Genomic DNA, 24,530 nt, shown 5'->3' on the forward strand with positions numbered 1-24,530 from the left:
AGTTACTCTACAAAAAGATTTAATATACGTTTTAAAATTCAATAAATTTTATTACTTTTTAGTGATTTTATTTTAGTCAATTGAGCTATTAACTTTTTTGACTCATTAAGCTCGCTAAAAATCTCAACAAAATGTTACCTTTAAAATTTGGTTTGTCCTTCTAAAGACATGTTTAATCCGAAATATCCGCCACATTTACTGCACAGTTCAAAGTAAACCCTTGGCTTTGTGAACCTATTCATTCTGGCTAAATTTGCCCAATGCTAATATACCATTTGTCAGGACATTTAATGGTCCTTGGGTTGCAAAGGACACGACTCGCTTTCTGGGTTCAGCCCCAACGTTGTTCCAAGCGTTTTTATCTGCACCCCCTTTATTTATGCATCCAACTGCAATTCAGCCACTGCAACCCCACGAGTTTTTGCTTTTTTGTGCAACTTAATTAAATTAGTTGTTGAAAAAAAAATGTTTAGAGGGGAGAATACCGCATTAGACAATTGGCTGGCATCGCATAAGGAATCATTTATCAAATGTCTGTCTTAGTTCTTTATTTTTATATTTATTTGTTTGGCGTCTCGTCTATCAAAATGAAATCAAATCACCGTGAACCCCGAGGCCGAATGATTGAACGAAAATTTGTCAGGGGCAGCTGATGCGGCTGAGCGCCAACGCAAACACTATTAATTTCGGGGCAACAATGGGTGGATAAAGGATATATCTATGCGTCCCCTTCTACGGGACCCGTCACTCTCGTTTTATCGACTAAGCCACACATGTGCGGTGTTTTTGCCCAAAAACTTCGCCAAGCACGTTTAAATATAAGCCCTTTTGACAATTTGACAACAGTTACACTTAAAAAACAAGGGTAACTTAAAATAAAACACTATTTTTGATTAAATTAACATAGTATGTAATTATGCTGAATTAAAACGTTGGTTTAAATATTTAAAACATTTTCTTGTAATTTTGCAATTATAAAAAGAATTTTAGCTTTGACCAAATATGTGCTGGTATTTCGTCTAGCGACATTTGTTATGGCGATTCTGGGGCTCCGTTGACCGCAAGGCTTATATATAAAAATGTTCCCCGGGCTTTCCAATTTGGTATCACCAGTTCGGGAACTGCCAGCTGTGGTGGCATCGGTATATAAACACATGTTACGCACTATATTAACTGGGTTGTCAATGGTATTAATACAATTTCTCAGTATGGTAACCAGTTTATTGCAAGAAATCTGAAACGTAGTATTTGTAACATACTTTTTCAAGTATACTTCTCCGTAAAGATTGATTATGGCAATAAAAGGCGAAAGGAAACTAAAGTTATGCTTTTTATTCGCTATATATTTTTTATAGGAACAGGCATAAAAAAGTAACTCGTCAAACATTTTAAATTTTCGTTTTAATTAATTTTGAAAAAAAATATTTTCTTAATTTCTTGAAATGGTGCCTGTATAAGATTAAAATAAAAAAAAACAAAATTTATAGTAGCTAAAAATGTTTAAAACTTTTTATTTTTGTTTTTTTTTCTAGTGAACATGGGCAGGGAAGGCAGTGTAATGCAGAAGCATCCGAAGGAGAAGGCACTGCAACGACGTCAGTAGCTAAATCTATCTCTATGTCCCTGTCTATATGTATTTCTGGTGTACAGTTTGTGTGCATTGTCGTGTCGTGGCCATGAATATTTAATGAAATTAGCTTAGGAATCTTACAACATTTTGCCGCGTTTTCTGGGCCACCAAGCGACCCACGTGTTTGCACTGAAATTCCGAATGGTGGTAAAAAGTGGGGGGAAAGAGGGAATAAGCCACGATGCATGTGACGCCCACAAATATGCAAGGATAATGAAGCCGGAAAGCTTCCATGCGAAGGATAAGACACATTTCAGTGCAGTTAATTTACTCATTTTCTATTCAAAATGTATTAAACGTCATATGTAGTGAAAGAAAGTTAATTAAAATGTTGGTTTTCTTCAGCTTAGCTATTTTATCCAGTTAGCGTAAAGAGTGAACTTTTTAAACATATATTTTTGACTCGTTAATAAAATTGGTAAAAAATTGAATACTAATTTCTACTTATTCAATTATTTTTTTATCCCTTTTCCATTAAATAAAATCCTTCTAAAGAAATGTTTAGTTAAGATTAAAAATAAACATAGGAATACAAATGAGAGTAAAATATGTACAATTTCAATATTTTTAAATAAAAACACCTTCTGTGCAATACATTTATTCCTTTATTTTAACATGTTTACCCTATCAGTGAGTTAGTTATTAAGTTTTTCACCAAAAACTAATTACAGACTATTAAACCATTTATTTAGCGGTTTGAAATAATTAACGAGAGCACTCTTCAAACTGTCATCTTTATTAATTAAAATTTTCCCAATTATCCTGTACAAAAAACAAATACCGAAACCGATGATTTTGCGAATTAGCATAGATTATATCGACCTGGTGTTTTCCTGTTTGTTTAATGTGCATAAATAGCAAAGCAAATTCACGCAGATGCATTTCAATATGTGACCGAAAAGGAAAAGCGTAATCAATAAATTTCCATGCACCCAAAGCAGTCATAAATGTATGGGGAAATTGTGGAGCGAGATGGAGGCTAGAAGCCCTTTCGGTGGAATGCATCGCAATACAAAAATACCACCGCTGCCAGCATAAATCATAAATGGCAAACGTAAAGTGGATCGGCTAGTGGGGAATAGGGTGAATAAGCTCTCCATATTGAAACATATGCTACAGACTGAATGTGTTCAATAAGCAATAAATGACTCCCATAGTGGATGCTATTTGCAATGAAAAAAGTTATTGCAGATAGAGTTACAAAGTTTCTATGTTTTGTTCTTTAATGTTCTTTAATGTTCTTTAATGGAGCAGTTATATAAAATCCCATTGCGAGTATTTAAAAACTATTTTAAAAAAATGTCAAATTTTATTGATCTTAAAATTATATAACAAAAATGCTAAATCAGAGGTACAAGTAACATTTGGGCCACTCCCAAAGTAATCACCCTTGAATTTCTAAGCTTCCCATAAACGAATTTTCATGCTGTTTTTCTAGATCTTTTCCGCATAAGTGGGGGGTACTATGAGTATACAAGAAAAATGGCTCCAACTTATTGTTAGTTTTGCCCTGTTATCCTTGCACTTGCAGGCAGCTCCTGCGGTTGCGCCTGCTGCTGTTGACACGAAAAAATTGTATATAAGAGGACGCCCCCTGTCGACAATTGTATGAAAGGAATATAATAATACTACAGGCTGCACATAATGATATAGGGGCCATGGCAAGACGACCAAATGGATGAAAAGTGGGCGGGAAAAACTGTGATGATTATGAGCATGTCGCGAAAAAAGGCGAAAACAACAAAAAAGTCAGAGTCATTGAAGAATACAAATATAGTACTGTACATATATATATTTGTCATACCCTGTAGACATTTGAGTAGGGTTTTGTCGTTAAGGTGAAAGTCAAATTAGTTTCTAAACTGAAAACGGTTGTAAACACTTAAGAAAAAATCTTTATAAAGCGAAATATCCGGTTTAAAAATGTTTCTGCGATATATAAGCACCATGTTCTCCAAACAACCGAAAAATATATTTGAATAACATAAAGAAACTAAAAAATTTACTTTTTATAATTTAGATAATACTTTTTATAAGCTTATAACTTTATTTAGCTTTCCGAACAACTTCATTTAAAATAATTGTTTTCTTAGACATATTTTTGTATGCCGTTTTAGGATATCTGATAGTCACATCCTTAGACTTAGTATCGCAACATGAGAAACGTATTTACTGATTTTGAAAGGCCACTCAAGGACAAAAGGCAAACTACACAATGCTTAGTCCTTCCTCATCCCTGAGAACACAATAATAGTTGTATCTTAAGGAAAACCAGCGCCCCAACCATCTCGATTTTAGAATCTGAACTTGACTTCAAGACATTTGGCCGCATTTGGTGTGCAAATCAAAATTTCATAGGAAAATGTATGAGAGGGTGGGAGAAGTGAAAAACTTTAAGATAGAGGAAAATAATTTCTTGTTGAGCGACAAGTGGCAAGGTAATTTATCAAGAGAAAAACAAACCTGTCACGAGCGAAAGTTCTCCAGTTCCATCACGCGACAGCGGTTGGGAATTTCCAACCACCCACACCGACACCACCCGTCCAAAGGACCCACTCTCGATGCCCACACGTGGTGGGTCATAAAAAATGTATTACCAAATTTGCTCGAGCTGCACATATCGACGAAGCGCCGCGAGGCGGAAACCTCAAGAAAAAAGTGGCTCATTTCTGCAATGGATCACGGACTTTTTCCTGGCCAGTGAGAAATGGCTTCACTTTGTCCTAGCCTCTCGGAGCTTTAATCCCTTGATTGGAATTGAGGGCTCCTCGGCTTTTTACGACCCAACATCGTAATAGCGTGCAGATTGGCCAATAAGCGGAATCTCTCTGTTTCGAAGGAGGGATGGCAGAAAAGTACTCGAGAAATTCATTCATTAGCCTGATTGACAGGATTTAAAAGCGTTTAAAGAAAAAATTTAAAGCTTTTTGGACACTCCGATTTTGTTTTGTTAGCGGGTAGGCCATGCGAATATAATTTAAGTGTTATTATTATTATAGTTATTATTAATAAAACGTTTAAAAATTTTTAAAAGAAGCAAAAAGAAGGAAACCACACAGCCAAATTTAAATAAAAAAGCTAATCTTACACATCTTCTGTTTTTCTAAAGTACACCCTACCTTTTCGCAGTTACTCCATTTACTTGTAGTCCCCTTTACGACAGGCTCCCGAATCTCTTTCATTTTCCACTTATTCTCGTACTTGAGTGTACCTTTTTGCCATAACTGTTTTTATGGCTCTACAAAATTTTGTTTCGCTCCATACGATTGCAGTTCAATTTTACACATCATAAAATATCGTGGAGAATCGATTCCTTTTGCAATCCAAAGAAATCAATGCGAATCCACAGAACATGCATAATTTATACAAACGAGGGGAAATCAACCCACTGAATCCACCCAAAGGATAACCCACAACCACCCACACACAAGCAATAAAATAAAAACCAAATTGACAAGCATTTGCCGTGGGAAAATAGAACTCGAAATGGAGCAGTACCCAACATCTGTTCATAAATAAATAATTTTGTAATAAAATTAAGAGCTTCGCTTTCTTACCTTTGCCATAATCGTTGTTTGCTGATAAGAAAATTCCCAGGTGAAATAAGCCGACGGCTTATGATATTTGTTTCTGTTTCTAAACTTGGTCACCAAAAGAGCAAGGCGAAAAAACTTTGTTTGTTTTGCAATTAATCAACAATAATTGGTTTTGCTATGTTTGCCTTTTAATTTTGGCATTTATTTTTCACGAATTCCACTTTATTTAGGTTTTCGTAAATTGTAACGGTAAAACAAAGACTCACACAAGCACACAAACTTAGCCTACAACTACTTTTGGAATTATGAATAACTGAGTTTATATTTTATTTACTTCACTTTTATTTCTTTTATTTTTTAAATTGATTTTAAGCGCATATTTTTCAGCTCTTTGGCTGCTGCTTTTTAGTGATAAATTATTTGCGGATAAACTTTTACCGTAGACACGTCCTACCAAAAGTTCGATCCGTTTTTCACCGCGACTAAAGAGCATATACTCGATGAACACTCTTTCTAGGGATGGCATTTAATCGGTTTCGCAATCGATACATCGATACAACGCTTAGTTAATCCGTGGTTCAGAAGTCCGCTACCATTTAGCAGAGACTCAACCCCAACACTGTAATTCATTTTTAATAGTTTAACAAACCAGTTTTTGAATTGTTTATGGTACCAAATATGGATACATTTAATTTAGTTGGATAATTTTGCAACAAGACGCATATTTACATACAAAAGAAGGAAATAAATCTCACTTTGCTTGGAGACTTAAGAACATAAAATATGTGTTAAATGAGGGGCTTGAGATGTGTTCGGTAATTCATTAAATAAATTTAGATTTTCAAATAGATATATTAAATTAAAAATCTTAGTTCGTCCTTAAAATAGTTAACTTAAAGTTGGCGCAATTAAAAAGTATATTAAACTTATTAATTGTTTTCCACTAAAATGTTGAAGCACCAAGTAAACAAACCATTGCAGCATTAAAAAACGTCGAATAGTTAATCCATTTGATCCATTTTCGTATTCATATGTATTACAATTAAAGCTGTTTTATTAACTACTGCCAACGTTTGCTTTACAACACAAATCTCGATCCATTTAACGAACTGGCACCCAACTCTCCAGAACTTGGCCGTAGGTCTTGCGTTCTAAAAATGTAATTATTGTTTTAGTAAAGGCTGGTGCCATTGTAGAATACTCCCTATAGACTAACCTTTGACGGGAAAATCGTCGGGATGCAGTTCGATATAGTGCCGAAGGACAGCGTCTCTTTTGGCCAGATATTCACTGCGTTTCTGATCGAAATAATATCCTGCACCGAGTCCAATTAATCCAAAGGCAATATGCTTCTGAATGCCTGCAAATCAAAGGGATATGATTAGTTATATTCGACAAAAACAATGTTACGTCACATGGAAACGAGGGGAAAACGCACCGGAAAACACGGGTCTACGGAAGCCCCAGTTGATGAAAATGGCCGCGCCCACTCCGGCCACTCCGCAGGCGAGCGGATTCCATATTGGACCCAGAAAAGTGGGCTGGCGGTTGCCCTTCTGGGACAACAATTCCAGCGGATCGACCACAGCGCTCATTTTGATAGGAAAAAAACAATAGAGGTGGGCAACTAAAGCTGACGGTGATGGGCATCCGTTCTCGTGCCGCAGCTGTCAGCTATCGATAACTGCTAAAATCGATAGCACACATTCGATAAGAACTGACTACGTAACGATTTTTTTTTCAAATTACAAAAGTAATAAAGCCCTTAAATTTTAAAACGAATATTTTTAGTTTTAATGAAAAGGCGATCAAATAATGTCTTTTATTTGCTTAGTCACAATTGAAAACTATTGTAAAAAATTTAAATCAATAACGCTCAACCGGACAATTTGTTAATGTATTTCCTAACAAGAGTTTCAGACCTTTTAAACATACACTTTGCAAACTTTATACTGAGATTATTATTTTACCATCTGCAAGGGAATAATGAAGAATATTTATGTAATCTATGTATAAACGACTCTTAGATGCGAAAAAACCCGGAAATTAAAAGATAAGCCAAATCACTGAAAAATACATACAGATTTCGTGTTAAAGGTCAGATTGGCACGTATCAAGGCAAGCAAGTGTCTTCCAAAATTTCAGTTGCCTCCTCAATCTCATTTTGTTCGGGTCTACCACTTCGAAAATAAAAGAATATAGAAATGTTTAAATTGGCAGCAGTTCTGTTCTTCTTGTTAGCTGCTGTTCATGGATCAAACTTGGCCGAGCACCAGCACAAAGCTATTGAAGCCGAAAGTAAGCAGCAAAGCCTCAATTTAAACATACAAAAACTTAACCATCTGAATTTAGATGAATGGAAGTCGTCCCTGGAGTTAAGGTATCAAAATCTTCAAAATAGTATGGAAAGGCAATTCTCAGACATTAAGGAAATACTAAGAAGCATTAAGGCTTCAATAATAACTAATAACGCGCCTATGGTAAAATGCATCCCACCAAACTTTGAGCTAATAGGCGATAGGTACTTTTACATCGAAGAAAAAGAAACCAATTGGTATGATGCCCAAATCAAATGTAAAAGAAATGGCGGGTTTCTGGCATCCATCAAAAATGGACAAGAGCTCAGTGCACTAAGTGCGAAGCTCGATAGAGGTGCCAGGTACTGGCTGGGCATCAACGATCGGGCGAGAAAGGGTGATTTTTTGTCTGCTACCTCCGGCAAGAATAATTCCTTTCTGAAATGGAGCCCGGGGGAACCTGACTCCTGGAACGATCGTATGCACTGCGTTGGATTGAAAAACGGTCTCATGGCGATGCACCTGTGCGAAAATGAGAGACATCCAATTTGTCAGGCAGATAACGAAATTTGATAACATAAATCGAAAAATGAAGCAAACAAAACAAATACTTTTAATATAGACCGACCAGGTTAAAATGTGGATTGTTTTTTAATAAATGTAATCAATTTCAAATATAGTAAACTTATCAATTTTTGTGTTCTTTTATCAAACTTCTCAGTCCAAGGGAAAACGGTAAGGATTGCACTTCCAAGTTGGGGAAACCCAACAAACCTTCTTACAGGATACTGTCTAAACTTATGGATATTGATAGGATTAAAAAACTTGGTCCCAAAAACCAATTTTTTTTTAAATGTGTGTCAATCCAGAAAACCTTTTAACCTGAAATAATGTTTTAATATATTTATTTTTATTCATATTTTAATTATTACAATATTACGTTAAACTTTAAGTGGCATGCAAGGCGTGTTTTAAGGCAATTTATAGCATTCTTTAGGGCTTGCTCGAAAATGTGTAAACTTCAAGGCAAACATTTTTGTTTATTTTTTTCATTGGTTATTTTTATATAACCTTTTTGCTCGACATCCAAGGCCTGTGGTAAATACTTAATAGGCACAATTATTACATTAGTTTTCAGATAAAGCTGAATCTTGCCAAAGCCTCTAATATACAGCTAAATGTACATATCCATATCTAGGGGATTATATATCGTATTGAATTTTAAATGGGTCTTTCGCTCGTCCGATAAAAAATAATAAGAACTCATAAGTCAAAAAGGTTTTTTATTTCAAAATTAAGTATTTCTAGTTGTGTTTTTTTTAAATTATCATCAACTTATTTTTCGGCACACATTTTTTAATTCAAAACAAAATCAAAGGAAATCATAGAACTACGAAATTTATAGTCTATAATTTATGTTTATAAAAAATGATACATTAATGTTTATATAAAAAAGTTTCTTGTTTTTTTTCTTCCTCAACTAAACGTAATTATTTACTTAAGATAACAAAAGATCATTGTTTGGAAAAATTAATTGATTCAATTATAAAATTTCCGTTCGTAAATTTCGCAGGTAATTTTTTTTTTGTTTGTAATTGTCGATTTGTTGTATTTTTATAACTTAAAAATAGTTAAACCATAGATTTAAATCAACTATATTGAACATTGAATTCGTTGATCAAAGGCAAACCGCAAATGAGAAAATAAAACATAAACTAGAGTTTTTCTAAAAAATCATTTTAAGAAATGTATTGCAATAAGTTTTGATTCATATCCTTATGTAAATTTCTTGTTGCTTATGTATGTAAAGTTGGTAGGATTAATTAAATGTGTTTTGTTTTATATATTTAAAGCAGTTTTGCAATGACACATAATTAGCACTTGAAATAGACTTGAACAACAACGTTTTGCCAATGGGCATAGATCATTATTAATATGTAGCTTGTAGATCATTGTAAATAGTTATACCATTTTGTAGTTTCTTAGTTGTGGTTTCTTAGCTCGCTGCTGTTTCTCATTACTCTGATTTAGCGTTAGGAATGACATTCGCATAGAAAATCATACGATAAACTATAAAATATGGGCAAAGGGCGGGTGTTGGAGTAGCTTGCGTACATCTATTTAAATCTGCAGGTGAGTTGCATAGACATCGATCTGTTTGCGCCCATATTAGGGCTCAAACCTATGCTCTCCCCGGTGTCCTGTGTTCTCTACGTCTTTTTCACACTTAGCTTTCACTCACTCGCACTCATTTAGCTACTGGTTTTGTATTGTTTCTCTTTCCATTTCCGTTGAGGGACACTGCCTCATCTTAAGCTTAGGATACCGAACTAATTGCATTATGCGGCGAACCCATTTGCGTGAGCACCTTGTCCAGCCACTGAAGCGGCCCGTGCAGATGGATCTCAATCCAGCAGGGCGTCGAGGTCACATCCTGGCGATGGTATTCCGCCCCCCAGCCCTTCACAAACGACATCCGGATCGTGCACATCTTGGTGAGCTCGTACACGGCCTCGAATCCATTGTTCACCGACTGCGAAAGCAGCTGAGCAAATTCCTGGTTGTTAAAGATTTTCAGCGAGCAGCCCGGCGGTATTTTGCACACGGTGCTCGGATGGAACCCATGGTGGTAGTTGCAGTTCCGCGACTGCACGAAAATGGCGGAGTCGGACAGGCACTCGGCGTACACCTCGCCGGTCACATAGTACAGATGGACACCTTTGCCTGGGGAAGCAGAAAAATTAAACAGAATTAGAGGTTGTAAATTAAACATTACCGAAAGAGTTTGGTTTTAAACGTGACCTACTCTTTTCATAACTGATAAGAACACTTTGTATTCTAATTTAAGACTATTTAATTTTCAATCTTAAATAGTTATTTGCCCCCTGAAGTGCTTTGATAATCGCAAAGACTCTATGAATGAGTAAATTTGGCCTAAAACCCACCTATATGACGGCGTGTGTTCTCGATGGTGCTGTTCCTGTTCACATTGCTCAACTGCCCGAGGCAGCAGCGGTCCGAGTTGTTGGACGGATTCGTGAAGCCGTCAACGATGACGGAGTTGTTGTTGCAGTGGAACACCTCGCCCACCCGGCAGTTGAGCTCGTAGTAGGCAATCGATGCCCAGAAGGCGGGCTCCGAGTAGCTAACCTGGGCCACATCGCCCATCTGGGCGTCCAGCAGTTGGCCCCCGTCATTGGGATTGTTTGAGTTGCCATCCTCCGAGGGACTGTAGGCGGGCGGCGGTGTTCCCGCCAAACTGTCGTACGGCGAATTGGGATTGGAGTTGACGGAACTCGGACTGCCCACCGAGGTGGGGCTGGTGCTCAAGCTGTGCGAGTTGAAACCACTGTTCGAGTAGCTCACATTGTGCGGCATACTGGGCTCGGCCACATGATTGAACTGCAGCATCGAGTGTCCGGGTGCGAATTCCGAGTGGCGCGGCACCAGCACAGGCGGCAACACTGGACTCTCCACGCGCTTGTAGTGGTACGGATTGATGCACACCTCCTTCTGCTTGGCGCTAAAGGGATACTGGCAAAGCTCGAGGGGCTTTAGTTCATGGTGCGACTGTAGATCTGGCCAACGCCACACGCGGCAATAGATCACGTGCGGCAAACCCTTGCGATGTGAGACCTAAAATGGACATTACAATTACAATTAGTTTAGAGTTTAGAAATGAGGAGAAACACCATATAGAGGCGATTACCATACCTGTAATCGTCCGTCCAGTGAGCGCGGAATGGTGACACATTTCGAGGGCTGACCGGGACAGGATAGTGCCCGTTCCAGCTCCTCGATGGCGCCCTTGCGCTTCTTCAGCTTCTTCACCAGACTGTCGACGGCCTTCTCCGCCCACTTCTCCTCCTCGTCGCCCTGCTTCCAGCCCAGCAGCTTCTTAACCGCCGGCGATGTGAAGGAGAACAGAGTGCCCAGTGTGGACATGGCACTGCTGGTGTTTGATTCCACATCGTCGGTGTCCATTCTGCTGCCGCCGATTGCTGTTAAACTGTTGTTATTGCTGCTGCTGCTGCTGCCGCAGATATTGTTGTTATTGTTGTTGATGTGATGGCTGTTGTTGTTGTTGTTGCTGCTGCTGCTGAGGCTGCTGCCGTTGGTTTGAGGTGGAGTTACCCGATAACCGGAATAACTATCAGCGGGCGGATAGTCTGTACAAAAAAAAAAAAAGTAAGTAAAAAGCATATATAAATAATAAATTCGAATGGAATCGAATCGCAGACATTCATCATCGAGCTTAGATTGCTTCAGCAACGCCCACAACAACGCATGCAAAATTTGAAATGCACAGAAAGAAATGGTAAGTGAGTTAAATAAAGTTATACATTATTTGAAATTAAATGTATACCATTGAGAAAGATCATACTGCATTTTGTAAAATAGGGATAAGGGGTTAAAATGTCATAAATTATTGAATTATATACCATAAATATTTTGTATCTTTAAGATTATTTAACTTTTGTTTTAAACAACAAGACAATGCAAATTTTTTCTCCAAGTGTGAATACCGACTTGGCCAAGTGCCCAGCAGAAATCGGAGAAGACGAGAGGATGGAGGGAATAGCTGTGGGGCCTTTTAATGCATCATGATTTCGGCTTGTGAATGAAGTCGTTGGGAGGTTCCTGTCATGAACGGACTCCTCCCACTTTCGATGTTGGCGGCCAATTGCATGCAAATTGACTGCAACATTTTCTAATTGAGAATTATGGCTATTATTGTTTGAGTTAGTTGGTTAGCTGGCTGATTAATCGAAACTTGAGTTCGTTAGAAAATTATTTTTATCTTTTAAATATGGCCATTGTTGATCGCCAATCGCTGCTCACGTCATTTGTGAAGCGATTCTAATGAAAGGGGGGAATTTTTTTGGGGTCTGCTAATTCCTTGAAATCTATGAATCCCTTGGGACCAAAAATAAATAAAAGAACGACATTCTTAAAAGAAATAAATTCGTCTAAGCTTAACCTATTTAATATTATCACTTATTAAATTTTGTTTTTATTTTTTTTTTTATTTATGACCCGTTAATTCAAATTAACAATAAAGGGTAATAAACATAAAGAACTTTTATAAAGAAAAGATAATATTTTCATTTGACAGTTTGCAGCTTTTCTTATCACTTCTTAGAAAATCGTTGTTTGAGAAATATTGCTAGTCGAGCAAAAAAAAGCGATGACATATTGCCGTTTCTAATAAAACTATATTTTTAATATTTGTATATTTAAACAACCTATTTGTTGTTTTGACAATTGCTTGAGTTGTCTAACTAAAAACATTTTTGAAATATTTAAAAATTGGGCATAGCAGCTTTACTTTAATCTAATGAATTATTAAATGGTGTTATGGTTATCTGTTTAATCGGATTAAATTAAAAAGAGAACACATGTGCTGATTCATTTGATTTCCCCACTTTGGAAGAACATTTATAATTTTGTCAATCGCATATAAATGGTGCCTCACTGTATTCAACTGAGAACTGCGCCAAGTGGCGAGAACTGCATCTCATAATTAGCTGAAATGATAACCAAATGGACTGCAACTTGTCAGCACCACAAATGTGGGTCTCCCCCTTTTTCCCGCCCCCTTGGGATTTTCCTCCCTTTTAGCTTCTAACGGTAAAGACAACAATTCAATTTGTGTTATGACATTTCAATGTTAACAGCATTTCTAAAGAAATTCTCTCCATTGACAAGTACTTCATTTGCCTGTCTTAGTTTGTGGGTTAAATTCAATCTCGTTTTTCTTTTTCCATCGTGGTGTCAAAAAATGTGTTTAATTAAATTGAAAAGTGACAAAATCTAATTGAATGAAAATTTGTAGTAGCAATTAATTTGTGCAAGCTGGAGCACTAAAATCGCAAATTTCATACAAGCTAGCCACACAAGGCGAACCACCAGCCTCCCCTCATTTTGGCACCAGCCAGGTAAATCCAATTTCAAAAGCAATTAAATGCCGGCGATAAATCAACAAGTGCAACATTTGGACAACAAGAAAACACCTCTCCGTTGGGCCGACAGACCAACTGGCGCATATTTCTGACCAAATTAGCAGTTGCGTGAATTAATTTCGATTTTCTCGCGCTCAACTCAGGCCTAATACTTTGGGGCGTTGCCCGAGTTTTTATACTTTGTTGCAGCATTGACAATTTGATGTTTGTCGCCGATGGAAGGAGGCGTGGCCAAAGGGGGACCAGTGGATCGGGGAACCCACTTTTTTAATTGCCCAAAGTCACCCAGAGCCTAAGGCGCTAAAAATGGCCTTTGGTGATACAAAAAAAATACTCTAACAAAATAAAAAACTTCAAGTTGGGAGAAGTGAAGCGGAGTCTTAAATGTATTACAGTTTTAGAAATAAAGAGACTTGGATTAGATATTCAGGACCAAAGTATGAACTGAATAGATTTACATTTATCCCTCTAACAATTCAAGAAAATTTTAATTCAAATTATATATCCATTTCAACATTATATACCCTCTTCAAAATTAAGTATTAAGTGTAAACAATTATTGTTTTATCAGAAGCATTTTTTCTTACTCAAAGTTAACATAATCTCGAAATGAAACATTCAATATTTGAGAGTATTTCATATCCCAGGTGAAAGAACAAGCGATATGTTTGGTATTTTCTATTTAGAACTCAAGATACAACAAGAGTGACACTTGGCAGGGTGTCCGAGCAGAGTTATCAAGAGGGTTACGGTCTATCTCAACTAGGGGTGGAGGTGGAGAGTGTGGAAATCTATGAATTTGTCCAGCTGACTGGTGCCGTGTGTTTTAAGGTGGCAATCGTGGTCTTGTGGATTGGCCTGCCTGTCTTGTGGAATTCGATTGATTGGGGGGTAGGCATACAAATTTCGATAATGCCCCCGGCTTGTTTGTGCAAAGATTTGACATACGGTTGATTGCAGGTGGGGTTGTACATGATCACTGGGTTTTTATTTTCGGAGGGGGAAACTCAACTATTAATTCTTGGAAATCAGAAAAAAAACAATTCTTTGCTAAGATTTAACAATAACTTCAATAGATTGATAAAGTACTTAAAATATTTAAGATCTTTAAGAGGAAATCATAGATATCAGCAAAACAACAATGTTATATTCATTGTAGGTTCTGTAAATACAAGGACAAATAACTTATTAAAAAAAAGTTATTCAATCGTTCAGGTTATCTAAATGATTTTCAACATATTTGCACAAACTCAATATAAATATCCGCCAATTTCAGTTTTTTTTTTTAATTATTTAAATTAGTTCCCTTCAAATACAATTCACAATTCTGTATTTTACTAGACCGCTTGGATTTTTTTTTAATTATACTCGGTTTTTAAACCTTACTAACGTTTTTATTTAATAAAATCAATTACCCTAAAATAACAAGAATACAGCATAAAATCTTTACCTTTATGATTGTATTTAAATAAAACTCGATTTTGAATAAGAACTAGAAATTTTGGGACTTTAATCTAATATTACTTTATGAATCATAGGCTATTTTATTTGTTTTACCGTCATTCTGCACTGTTTTCTGTGCAGTGCAGAGATCATCAGCGAACCACCGATCATAACTCAAATGGAAGAACCGAGAACTGAGAACCGAGGACTTTGAGGGACTTTTATGGCAGGCACGCATTCGCGCATGCGTATCATATAATTCCAATCGATAATCAATCATAAATGCGGCAGTGACAATAAGGCGTAAATCATGGGAGCCAGGTAAAAATAAAGGTGGATGGGAAAATGGATGGAAGAACAGAAGCAGCAGCAGTGCCCCTGGCACTTCCGTTGCCATTGAAAGCGGGCAAAAAGTGTAGTAAAAGGTACGAGTACGGGTACGAGTACGAGTACCAGGAGAGCAAGTAAGAGAAATAGGGACTTGGGCCCATGGTTAAAAATAAACAAACAATGCACACACAAACGCAGAGATAAAGAACGAAACGGGCGGTCATCAGATCAGTCTGGTAGCAAAAGTTTCGATTTGAGGGAAACTCAAAAATCGAGCAAGGGAAAATAAAGGCAAGCGCAAAACTATGGCGAAACACAAACGTACACATGTTGAGATTGCAGATATTATATTATTTATTTTTATTGCACGCAGACACACACACGCACGGGCGCGACACCGATGCACAAATCAAAATCAGCATCAAAATGTTATTCGTATGCAAATTCGACCCTCCACGACGATCGTTCGCTTTATTGCTGCTGTTACATTTCCGATTCTTAATTCAATTGTTATCTTTTCATTTGCCAGCCACGATTTGGAATGCGCTTCAATAATAATAACTTAATTTATTGAAGCTGTTTGCCATATTATTTATTTTTGCGGCAAATTACGCAAAATCCCCAAAGAACGACGGCGAACCAAAGAGCGAGCGCGAAATCAACTGCACGACACGACCGATCGACAACGAATGCCGAACGGGTTGCAAAGAAAACTGAGTCCACCGAGTGTTGACTGACTGACTGACTGACGGACTGACGGACGGACTGACTGACTGAATAAGTGATTGAGGAACTGACTGACTGACGAACTGAACGGAGCCCAACTGCGCCCGTATTTCGTATCTGTGTGAACTGAGTCAGGGATGCGAAATAGTGGGGCAACCTTTAAGGAAAACTGCGAAAGACAATTCAAATTAAAAAAAAATTAGAGGTATATTTAAAATTTTATAGTTAATATCTATATATAGATATGTTTATTGATTTAATTCTCTTAAAAAAATGTACTTCCTGTTTATTTTCAATATTTGAATAAAATTGATACAAAAACAGTTTATAAAACCTTAATACTTTTATTTTTTTAATATAAAACATCAAGTAAGACTTGTAATAAGCATTTATTTATTGATATATATTATAAAAGTACATTTTCCTTTAAAACATTGTTCCCGTTATAGGTTGTCAAGTAAAACATTTTTATTTCAGCAGCTTGTTTTTCGCAGCCCTGATTTTTAAATAGTGTTGAGTGACGTATTCTTGTTGTTGTGTTTGTAACTGAGTGTATGTTGTGTGTGTACAGGCGGCCAAGTGCACACCACTACTCAAGCATTAAAAGTTTTGTTTTAAACAAATCAAATGCCCTATCTGCAGCTGGGGCGCCTGCACGTGAATGCAAACGTGTTTGTGTGGTGCAGTGCACACAGCGAGAAAAATATTCCAGGTTTTGATTTTAAAAGGGCTCAACTATAGACTACGAAAAATGTATATCCTAAATAATCGTAGTCTTGATTTCCAAAATGGTACTTTTGTGTGTAGATTTTGCAGCACATCCTATATCCAAACTGTATTTGTGGTATCAGATCAATAAAAAAAATGTATTTGTGAAATCAATTCAATTAAGGAATATTAAAAAACTATACACTTTTTTTTGCTGTGCATGGCCTTTGGTGATGGAGGTGGCGTCAACCCACAATCACAATCAAACTGTAAACACCCCACCGTAACCACAACAAGTGAACGCAGGAAAAGAGGAGGAAAATGGGAAAAGGGGAATGAGGACTGTAAAGGGAGGCGATAAGGCAGCCAACGAATTTTTTTCGTGCGTGGGACCAGCGAGAAATCGAACTCGAAATTCGATGGAGCCCTCCTCTGGCAGAGTGTGTAAATACGATACGAAAATAACCGAGAACAACACGAATTTCACTTCGTGAATGCACAGCCAACCATTTACGGGGGGGCGGAGAAGGCAAACAGCTGATGGGCGTGCTAAAAATTGCAAGTGGAGTAGCCAAATCAACCAGGAAACATACGAACAAAAGTACTGAAAGGGTTAAAACTACATATTATTTTAGAATAACAATAAATATCACAATAAAAATTTGTGATTAAAATCTTTTTATGATTATATAGCTATGTTAATCCTTTGACAGAAAAAGGACAGTAAGAAAAATAAAATTATGAGAACCTATTGCTCTGGTCGGAATTGTACAATATGTAAATATGCTTGGAACACTAGTATGTTTATATGCGTACGCTCCTCCCATTTTTTCTATTGCATGTTTAACACTACTAAATGCGATTTTATTGCCAACATGGGTAACATTACACAGTCGTCGTTAAAATCGAAAATAGTAATGAAAAGCGCTATCCCTGTAGCCAAAAGCGAAAACTACGAGCAAGAACAAAACCCTCTATACGCCATAATTATGTAGTCCGGCTGAAACAATAAAAATTTATGCACGCAAATTGCACAAACAAACATGAACCGGCCGCCTTCACGTGCCAAAGTGCAAACGTCAAGGGGAAAAATGCCCAGGCACAGGAGAAAATCCTTTTTTTAAGTAAATTAACTCAATTCTAATTGCAAATGATTGCCGCGATAATTGCAGAGGGGCACGCAGTGGCGTTGTCATGGGTAATTGAGCTGTCAACACGGAGACACCACCGCCGGGCCAAAAAAAACAAAGTCTATGGTGGGTGGTCGAGTCTCCTTTCAAAAGGACCTTTCCCACTTACATTTTCGCCCAACTTTTTTTTGCCAACACTATTCATAATGTCTAACATTTTTCTATTTCCACACTTTTTTGAAATATCAATTGAGGTCAATATTAGATGCATTTTTATGCTTATCTTTTTTTGAAATACTGGTTTTTAAACCTTTTTTTAAGAAATTTTATTAGAAGTTCATGATTGTACTAATGTTTTATTTGAACGCATTTTTGAGCCATTTCTTAAAAAAAAACTTTTTTATATAACTATTTTATTATTATTAATTAGCTGTCGCTTCTTTTAACAATCTTTAAAGTGAGTAGAATTAAATTTGACAAATTTTGATGCCAACTCGCCAGCCAATTAAACTCGGGGCAAAGTAATCGCTAAACATGTGACAAAAGTAAACTGCCAGAAGCCGCAGTGTTCAACTTTGTAAGGATGGTTGCTCCTGTGGCCCAATGTTGTTGTATTTCCTCAGTGTTGTTGCCGTCTCACCGTCACTGCCGACGCCTCTACATGCAACAATTGTTGCGTGTTCAACTGCCAATCAATGCAATGACTGCCGGACCACAGCAGCAGTAGCTGAAGGGGCAGGAATCAGGAACCAAACACAGTAACTGTCGTAATAGTAGGTTTAATTTAGATAAAGTTTAACAAAACTTTAATTTGTATGCTGATTTGATGTTTTTATAAGGAAAAACGATTGCATTAATTGCAGGAAGTCATTTATAAACAAACTTATATCAATTTATCGAAAGAAGTAAATTAAAATAATAATTTAATCTTCACTCCCAGCTTTATATTATCCACACCAAAAATTGAGTTTTCTAAAATTATTATTAAGCAAACTTGTGTTATATGTTAAATATTATATTTTTTTTATCAAGGAAGTTCAACAGTACCATTATTTTGACCCCGTCTGTAGCAGAGAACATCAGCTTGAGCGCAAGTTGCACCGGAGCAAGAGCAGTAGCAACTGCAACCATCAGTAAGTTCGTCATCGTCATCGGCATCCACGATTCGTTCGGTTCGCTTAAATAGCCATAAATATGTGGAGTATGCGCCACAGTTCCCGAGATTGGCCCCCCTTAACCCCTCAACGGCCCAGCAGTCGCTTAACCCTTCCGCCTGTCCTGCGGGTTAAACGTGCTGCTGCTGTGTGGCGCCTAATGCGTGCGCCAAAACAAAACGTTAAAGAATTCTTAGAAAAGCGTCGCCGCTTGAGAAGGCGAAAAAAAAGGAGTATATGGCGGAGAAGTGCACAATCGAGTGGATTAAATGGCACAAACATGGCTAATTACATGTATTTAACACGCACAGGGCAGTCTGTACTTAAAAGTTGGCAATGCGACACAAACAATGACAAGTACCACAATTATGGTCAAAAGCTCGAAAGCGATACACTGTCACTAGAGACAAGCCACCAGAAGAGGAAAAACAAAAGACAGGCAATTAAAACAAAGAAAAAGATGGTAAAGAATTACCAGTATGAGGTAAACAGTAATTTGAAAATAATGTATTGTAAGTTGTCGTACCTTGTAACCAACTTTTAACATTCAAAGAAATTAAAAACAAATGCTCGATATGATGTTAATTAACATTTTTAAATAGTTTATTAGGAAATCTCTTTTAAAATTTTTTTACTGAACCTCATTTGCAGGCACTTTAAAAAATATGTAATCTCCTTTTAAAACATGCCACAGCATATGCTTAAATATTTATTTAATTGTATGTATTTTATACAGAGAACAGATTTTAAAACAAACATATAACTATTCATCTTTTACTCTAAATATGTTCATAAATAGACACATTAGATTACCATTAAAACCAAACTAATCATAAAGGAATGTTATTAAAGCAGTATCAACAAGTTTATATGCAGAAATTTACCTATGCTTTGATGGGTATCTGCACCATTAAAATAGGAGCGGCTGCGAATGGTTTCTGTGCCCATCCAATCCAATCCAATCCAATCCAATCCCATCCCCACCACACGACACCAACGAACTCCGCGTTGTCAATGCAAAAATTTATTAGATTTTAAATGCAATAATTATTAGCATTATATGGGCAATGAAGCGCCGATCGGGGACAACGGCGGAATGACCAATCAGTCTTGGCCATTTCACTGTGTGTGGCTAAGACAAACGAACACTTAGTATTCAAGTTAGCCAACGATGATCGCCAGTAGCTGCCAAACTGTAAACTCTAGTTACGGGCTAATTTCATTCAAGACGAGCTCGATTTGTGTGGGTGTTGGCTCCACTGCCTGTTGCATGACTTCTCCGCCTTCCGAGCCCCACTGGAAGCCCCTTTGGAAACCCCCTCAACCCATTCACATTCCCATTTTCCAAGTCGCCGGCACTGACAGTTCAGCGACAGAGATTTATGCGCTGTAATTTCCCACTTTATTACAGTTTAAAGTTGCGTTTTCATAAGTTTTGGCGCAGTTTGTCTCTTTTAGCTGCCATTTGCTTCAATTTCGCGCACTCAATGTGGCACTTTAACGGACTATGAGCAAATCAAGCACATAGATTTATTTTATTACGCTGTGTTTAAAGGGTCTGGATCTTTTCAATTAGGCTTACATTTTAGTAACCGAACTTACATGACTGTCAAATCTTTTCAATAAACTGTATTTCCAACAAATTAATTCATTTTTCTTTTGGAGCAATGAGTATATTTTACTTCGAGACCAAAATAAAAAGCAACTCAACTTGATCTTTGATTTAAAAGCCAATGTTTCGAGTTTCGGAGCCAAAGCCGTTGATAAGGATCTGCTCCCAAGCACTTCTTAATAAAGTTGTTGTCGGTATTATGACAATAAAAGAGAAAATCCTATTGCGCCAGGGTCTAAAAATAAGTTCAAATTCGTGTTGACAATTTTTTTTTTCTTTTTTTTTTTTGGCTTTGCTGTGTTTTGTTTGTCGTTTTATTACCATTGCGCGGACGGATTATCGCGACAAGAAGATCAAGAGCAGGAGGACCAAGGGGCAAACGGGGGTTTTAGCGAATGGGGGAACAAAAATATTTATATGGATATCAAAAAATAACAAGAAGGGGCCGCCCACTGACACTGACTGAGAAAAAAAAGCGAAATACTGTAGACTAAAAAGCGTAAATCACGCTTTCGATAGATCTAAAATTAGTTTCCTGCGATAAGCCTTTGAAAGATTGTTACAGCGCGTTTCGGTGCTGTAAGACATGATTGTTTTTAGCTTAAAAGTAAACAACCAGTTGTCAAATGATTATATTAGCTTATAATATTATTTTTAAAATATTGTTAATATCCATTTGTCAATATTGAATAGGAAAAAATGTACATGTAATCCATATATAAAAGAATCATTTTGAAAAATATTGAATATTTCAATCATAACAGTGTTTAAAAATTATATTAAAAAACTTTATGCTTCAAAAGAGCTAACAATTTGTTCTTGCTTTATACTTTGCCAATAATTCACAATTTCCATCTTCATATGGCCTTATTTTTTTGTCCTAACATATAATTTTGTTCCGCAAACTATTGCCAGACTCTAAGATAAAGGAGAATGGGAAATTGTAATGGCTTGATCACTTTTGATTTTGGCTTTTATTACTTTTTTGAGTTACTGACATGAAAATTTGCATGTTGCTTGTTGCACAAACTGCGCATAAATCCAATTAATAACATAATTATTTGGCAAGCAAAACGCAGCAGTTTGTGAGACAAACCATTCGAAGCTCATTTCAAGAGGCCGCCGTTGAATTTTCGTCTGCATTTGCCACTTTTTGCGGTGCGTAGGCTGAGCCACCAAACCACCAGTTACTTGGTTACTTCGTTACCACCACCGTATGCAAATTGCCCATATGCATTTCAGCTTTTTTTCTACCTTTTTTCTGTTGGTTTATGCTTAAATTGAAATATTGACTTTGCGCACTTAATTTTCGGCCTGGCAAATTTGAATTGCCAATCAAAACGAGAGACGAGGGGTGCAAAGTTGAAGGTAAATTTCTAGCTAAACAATATGCAACATAAATTAGAATAGCAGTTAAAACATAAAGCAAAACCTACTGCCTTTGTGGGTGGGGTTCTCTAAGGTGTGGGTGCGCTACAGCCAGAAACTTTGGATAGGGGGCGTTACTTCAGACTACCCATACATTTTATTGGGAACTTCTTGCGGCGTTTCTTAAAATGATTTGTGGTCTAGCCCCGGGAATTAACACCGCGACTAAAATCGGAATGGAAAAGCCCACCGCAGATAACGAATGCAAGTCACAAAGCAGATTAGCCGGAAAGTTTACAAATGACTCAGCTTGTAAGAGATTTTAACTGATATCAATTAATCAAAAGCTTGTTATATATAACAATTTTTTGAATGCGATTGAGTAAAAAAAGATTTAGATTTATATACAATTATGTTAACAGGTTTAAAAGTAGAATTCAAATTTGTTAAGGCTTTGAATACTTATGCTATAAGTTAGAACTTTTCAATTTATTTAAGTAGGTAATACTACCTATAGCTAGTATTATCTAAAAACATTAAGAAAACACAATTTAAAACACAAAAACCATTTAGCCAGTGCTCACTGTATTAAATCACCGAAGCAAACCGCAGAAATTAAATAAAACGAAAACCAACAGAACCCAGATCGGAACCACTAGAAAAATCAAACCCAACCACCCACATGTCGAGCGGTTCGCCAAGTGGAATTGAGTGCACACTTTGCAAATCTACTCGTCTTGTGTCGCGTTTCGCTTCAGTTACCTTCGACAAAGAAAAATCTGCTGCTGCAAGTGCAGTGCTGCCTGTTCGGCTTTCCGCCCACCAAACTGAGCATTTTTCCACATTCTATACCGAAATACCAATTTACCCATAGAAAAAACATGGCAAATCGAAATATTTTCACTCAAAGTTACACTTTTTTTTTTTATTTTTAAGTATGAAACACCTTAGATTAAAAATATTTATAGAAATTTAAAATCAGTTAAAAAAGGGTCTAAAGTATGCTATACGGTGTAACCAGATTAATAGGTTACAAATAAGAATTGATTTCTGGAATTAAGCCTGGCATACAATAGCTTGATTTTATGATGTTTACATTTATCTGGCTTTATTTTATTTGACAACACTGCTGCTGCTCACTTCAATAGTGCCTAGTGCAATAGCCATTTCAATTGCGCACCGTCGCTGCTGATTTTTCCTCAACCGCTGATTTTTTCTCTGTCGCTGCCTCTGCTGCTGATAACAAATAAAGAAGCGCATCAAAAACAGCGTAGCGTAGATAAGCATACAAAAAAACACATTAAACTACGTTTTTATAAAGAAGTGTTAAGAGTTTGTCCATTATTTTAAACTTTTGAATCTGAGATCGACCACAAAAAAAAAAATTTCACCACGTCAGCGATTTTAAAAAGTGGTACTCTAAGTTTTTGAAATTGGCGGTTTTATGTTTAGTGAACAACATAAAAACATATTCTTGTTTTAAAATATCTTTTGTAACATTGTGTTTTAAACATTTTAACAATATTTAAATTTTTTGTTGTGTTTTTTAAAGAACTGTACTCTTTTATTTACTTAAATTTTGTGTGCATTTTATAAAGAGGTAAGCCCTTTTATTTGATCTTAAGCTAGGGTTTAACTGATATTACAAGATAGGTGTTTTATTAAGTTTGGTTTAGTTTTTAATTACTTAAAATTTTCAAATCCTTGGTCAAATTAATCAAAAGTTACTGTATTTATTGAGAAATGGATCACCCCCTTTTGTACCCATTGGAACCCTCATCTCTGGCAGAAAAGTTTCTGATAAGATTCGTACGGCGGGGCGCTGTTTATTATTTACCGTTTGAAACGGCAGAGAAAAGAGCGAAATTACCAAATAAAGCCCAAAAGCTGAATCATAAAGGTGAGAAAAAAGAGAGCAAAGTTCCCCTCTAATTCGATTAATCATTTTCATTGTTTTGGTTTTTGTGCACTTGAAATTGGAAATTTCGCACCTGCGCTGCCGGCAGCGACGTCGACTGATGCAGAGGCTGCGGTTCAAGTGGAATTGGGAGAACATTTTCAAGTATTTTCAAAACATAATAAAAATATAATTTTATTGTGCGTATTTATAAGTGAAGCTACTTTTTCTCCTGTTTTTTTTGTTCAATTAATGGCGCGCGCACACTTATACATACACAATGCACACTCACACACTAAAACATATTGCAGCATATTCTTATAAGAACAAAACGGTGATCGTCCCTGCACAGAACAACAACAGCTATTTCTTTTTTGCCCCACCGACGACACACAACAAGAGAGGTACAAGAAGAAGCAGCAGCATAGCACAAATACAGGCAAACTTTTTTCTTCCCTCCTTCAACCTAACGTAATTGCACTTAAAAACTGATTTTCCTTTGGGAAAAATAGGTGAAAACTCGCTAGTAACTACTCACGCGTGTATTTGAGCACTTTGTGCTGGTTTATTTGGACATTTTTATTGCTTTTCAACCCCGCAAATATGCGTAAATTGTTTTTCAAAATTGTTTATCACGAATTGCACACACAACACACAGCGACATCGAGTTCAGTATGACCGTTGGTGTAAAAACATACCAGGTGCCTTAAGATATACCAAAATTAGACCTGGACTA

General features: G+C 36.7%; 4 protein-coding genes across 4 annotated transcripts in view; 1 reads left to right on the forward strand and 3 right to left on the reverse strand.

The window, feature by feature from the left end:
- The window catches only part of LOC108138772 (filament-like plant protein 1), a 78,974-nt gene extending 73,331 nt beyond the window's left edge, over nt 1–5,643 (reverse strand). The window contains exon 1 of the mRNA XM_017261227.2: nt 5,188–5,643. Within this exon, the coding sequence (XP_017116716.1) occupies nt 5,188–5,196 (9 nt within the window). The 5' untranslated portion in view covers nt 5,197–5,643. The remainder of the gene's footprint in view (nt 1–5,187) is intronic.
- A 559-nt stretch (nt 5,644–6,202) lies between these two features.
- On the reverse strand, nt 6,203–6,793 carry LOC108138656 (NADH dehydrogenase [ubiquinone] 1 subunit C2). The gene is made up of 3 exons (XM_017260997.2): nt 6,605–6,793; nt 6,383–6,526; nt 6,203–6,317 (listed from the first exon to the last, which is right to left on the reverse strand). The coding sequence occupies exons 1-3, from the start codon at nt 6,759–6,761 to the stop codon at nt 6,268–6,270; spliced, it is 351 nt and encodes a 116-aa protein (XP_017116486.1). The 5' UTR covers nt 6,762–6,793; the 3' UTR covers nt 6,203–6,267.
- Nucleotides 6,794–7,323: 530 nt separating this feature from the next.
- Nucleotides 7,324–8,118, forward strand: LOC108138718 (collectin-11-like). Its single transcript, XM_017261069.2, has 2 exons — nt 7,324–7,464; nt 7,519–8,118. Exons 1-2 carry the CDS (start codon nt 7,371–7,373, stop codon nt 8,034–8,036), a joined length of 612 nt encoding a protein of 203 aa, XP_017116558.1. The 5' UTR covers nt 7,324–7,370; the 3' UTR covers nt 8,037–8,118.
- Nucleotides 8,119–9,197: 1,079 nt separating this feature from the next.
- On the reverse strand, nt 9,198–24,466 carry LOC108138851 (protein mothers against dpp). The gene is made up of 4 exons (XM_017261365.2): nt 24,333–24,466; nt 11,178–11,632; nt 10,409–11,099; nt 9,198–10,187 (listed from the first exon to the last, which is right to left on the reverse strand). The coding sequence occupies exons 2-4, from the start codon at nt 11,445–11,447 to the stop codon at nt 9,781–9,783; spliced, it is 1,368 nt and encodes a 455-aa protein (XP_017116854.1). The 5' UTR covers nt 11,448–11,632; nt 24,333–24,466; the 3' UTR covers nt 9,198–9,780.
- Between the last annotated feature and the right edge of the window lie 64 nt (nt 24,467–24,530).

Source organism: Drosophila elegans, unplaced genomic scaffold, assembly GCF_018152505.1.
Source record: "Drosophila elegans isolate 14027-0461.03 unplaced genomic scaffold, ASM1815250v1 contig_814, whole genome shotgun sequence".
NCBI lineage: Eukaryota > Metazoa > Arthropoda > Insecta > Diptera > Drosophilidae > Drosophila > Drosophila elegans.

Bases quoted from the DNA above. Each gene is read 5' to 3' on its own strand.
- LOC108138718 (XM_017261069.2), top strand. From the start codon at position 7,371: ATGTTTAAATTGGCAGCAGTTCTGTTCTTCTTGTTAGCTGCTGTTCAT. The intron at 7,465-7,518 runs GTAAGCAGCAAA...ATCTGAATTTAG, and splicing joins CAAAGCTATTGAAGCCGAAA to ATGAATGGAAGTCGTCCCTG.
- LOC108138851 (XM_017261365.2), bottom strand. From the start codon at position 11,447: ATGGACACCGACGATGTGGAATCAAACACCAGCAGTGCCATGTCCACA. The intron at 11,100-11,177 runs GTATGGTAATCG...TGTCCATTTTAG, and splicing joins CACTGGACGGACGATTACAG to GTCTCACATCGCAAGGGTTT. The intron at 10,188-10,408 runs GTGGGTTTTAGG...CTGCTTCCCCAG, and splicing joins GAACACACGCCGTCATATAG to GCAAAGGTGTCCATCTGTAC.
- LOC108138656 (XM_017260997.2), bottom strand. From the start codon at position 6,761: ATGAGCGCTGTGGTCGATCCGCTGGAATTGTTGTCCCAGAAGGGCAAC. The intron at 6,527-6,604 runs GTGCGTTTTCCC...TTTGATTTGCAG, and splicing joins CCGTAGACCCGTGTTTTCCG to GCATTCAGAAGCATATTGCC. The intron at 6,318-6,382 runs GTTAGTCTATAG...TTACATTTTTAG, and splicing joins CGACGATTTTCCCGTCAAAG to AACGCAAGACCTACGGCCAA.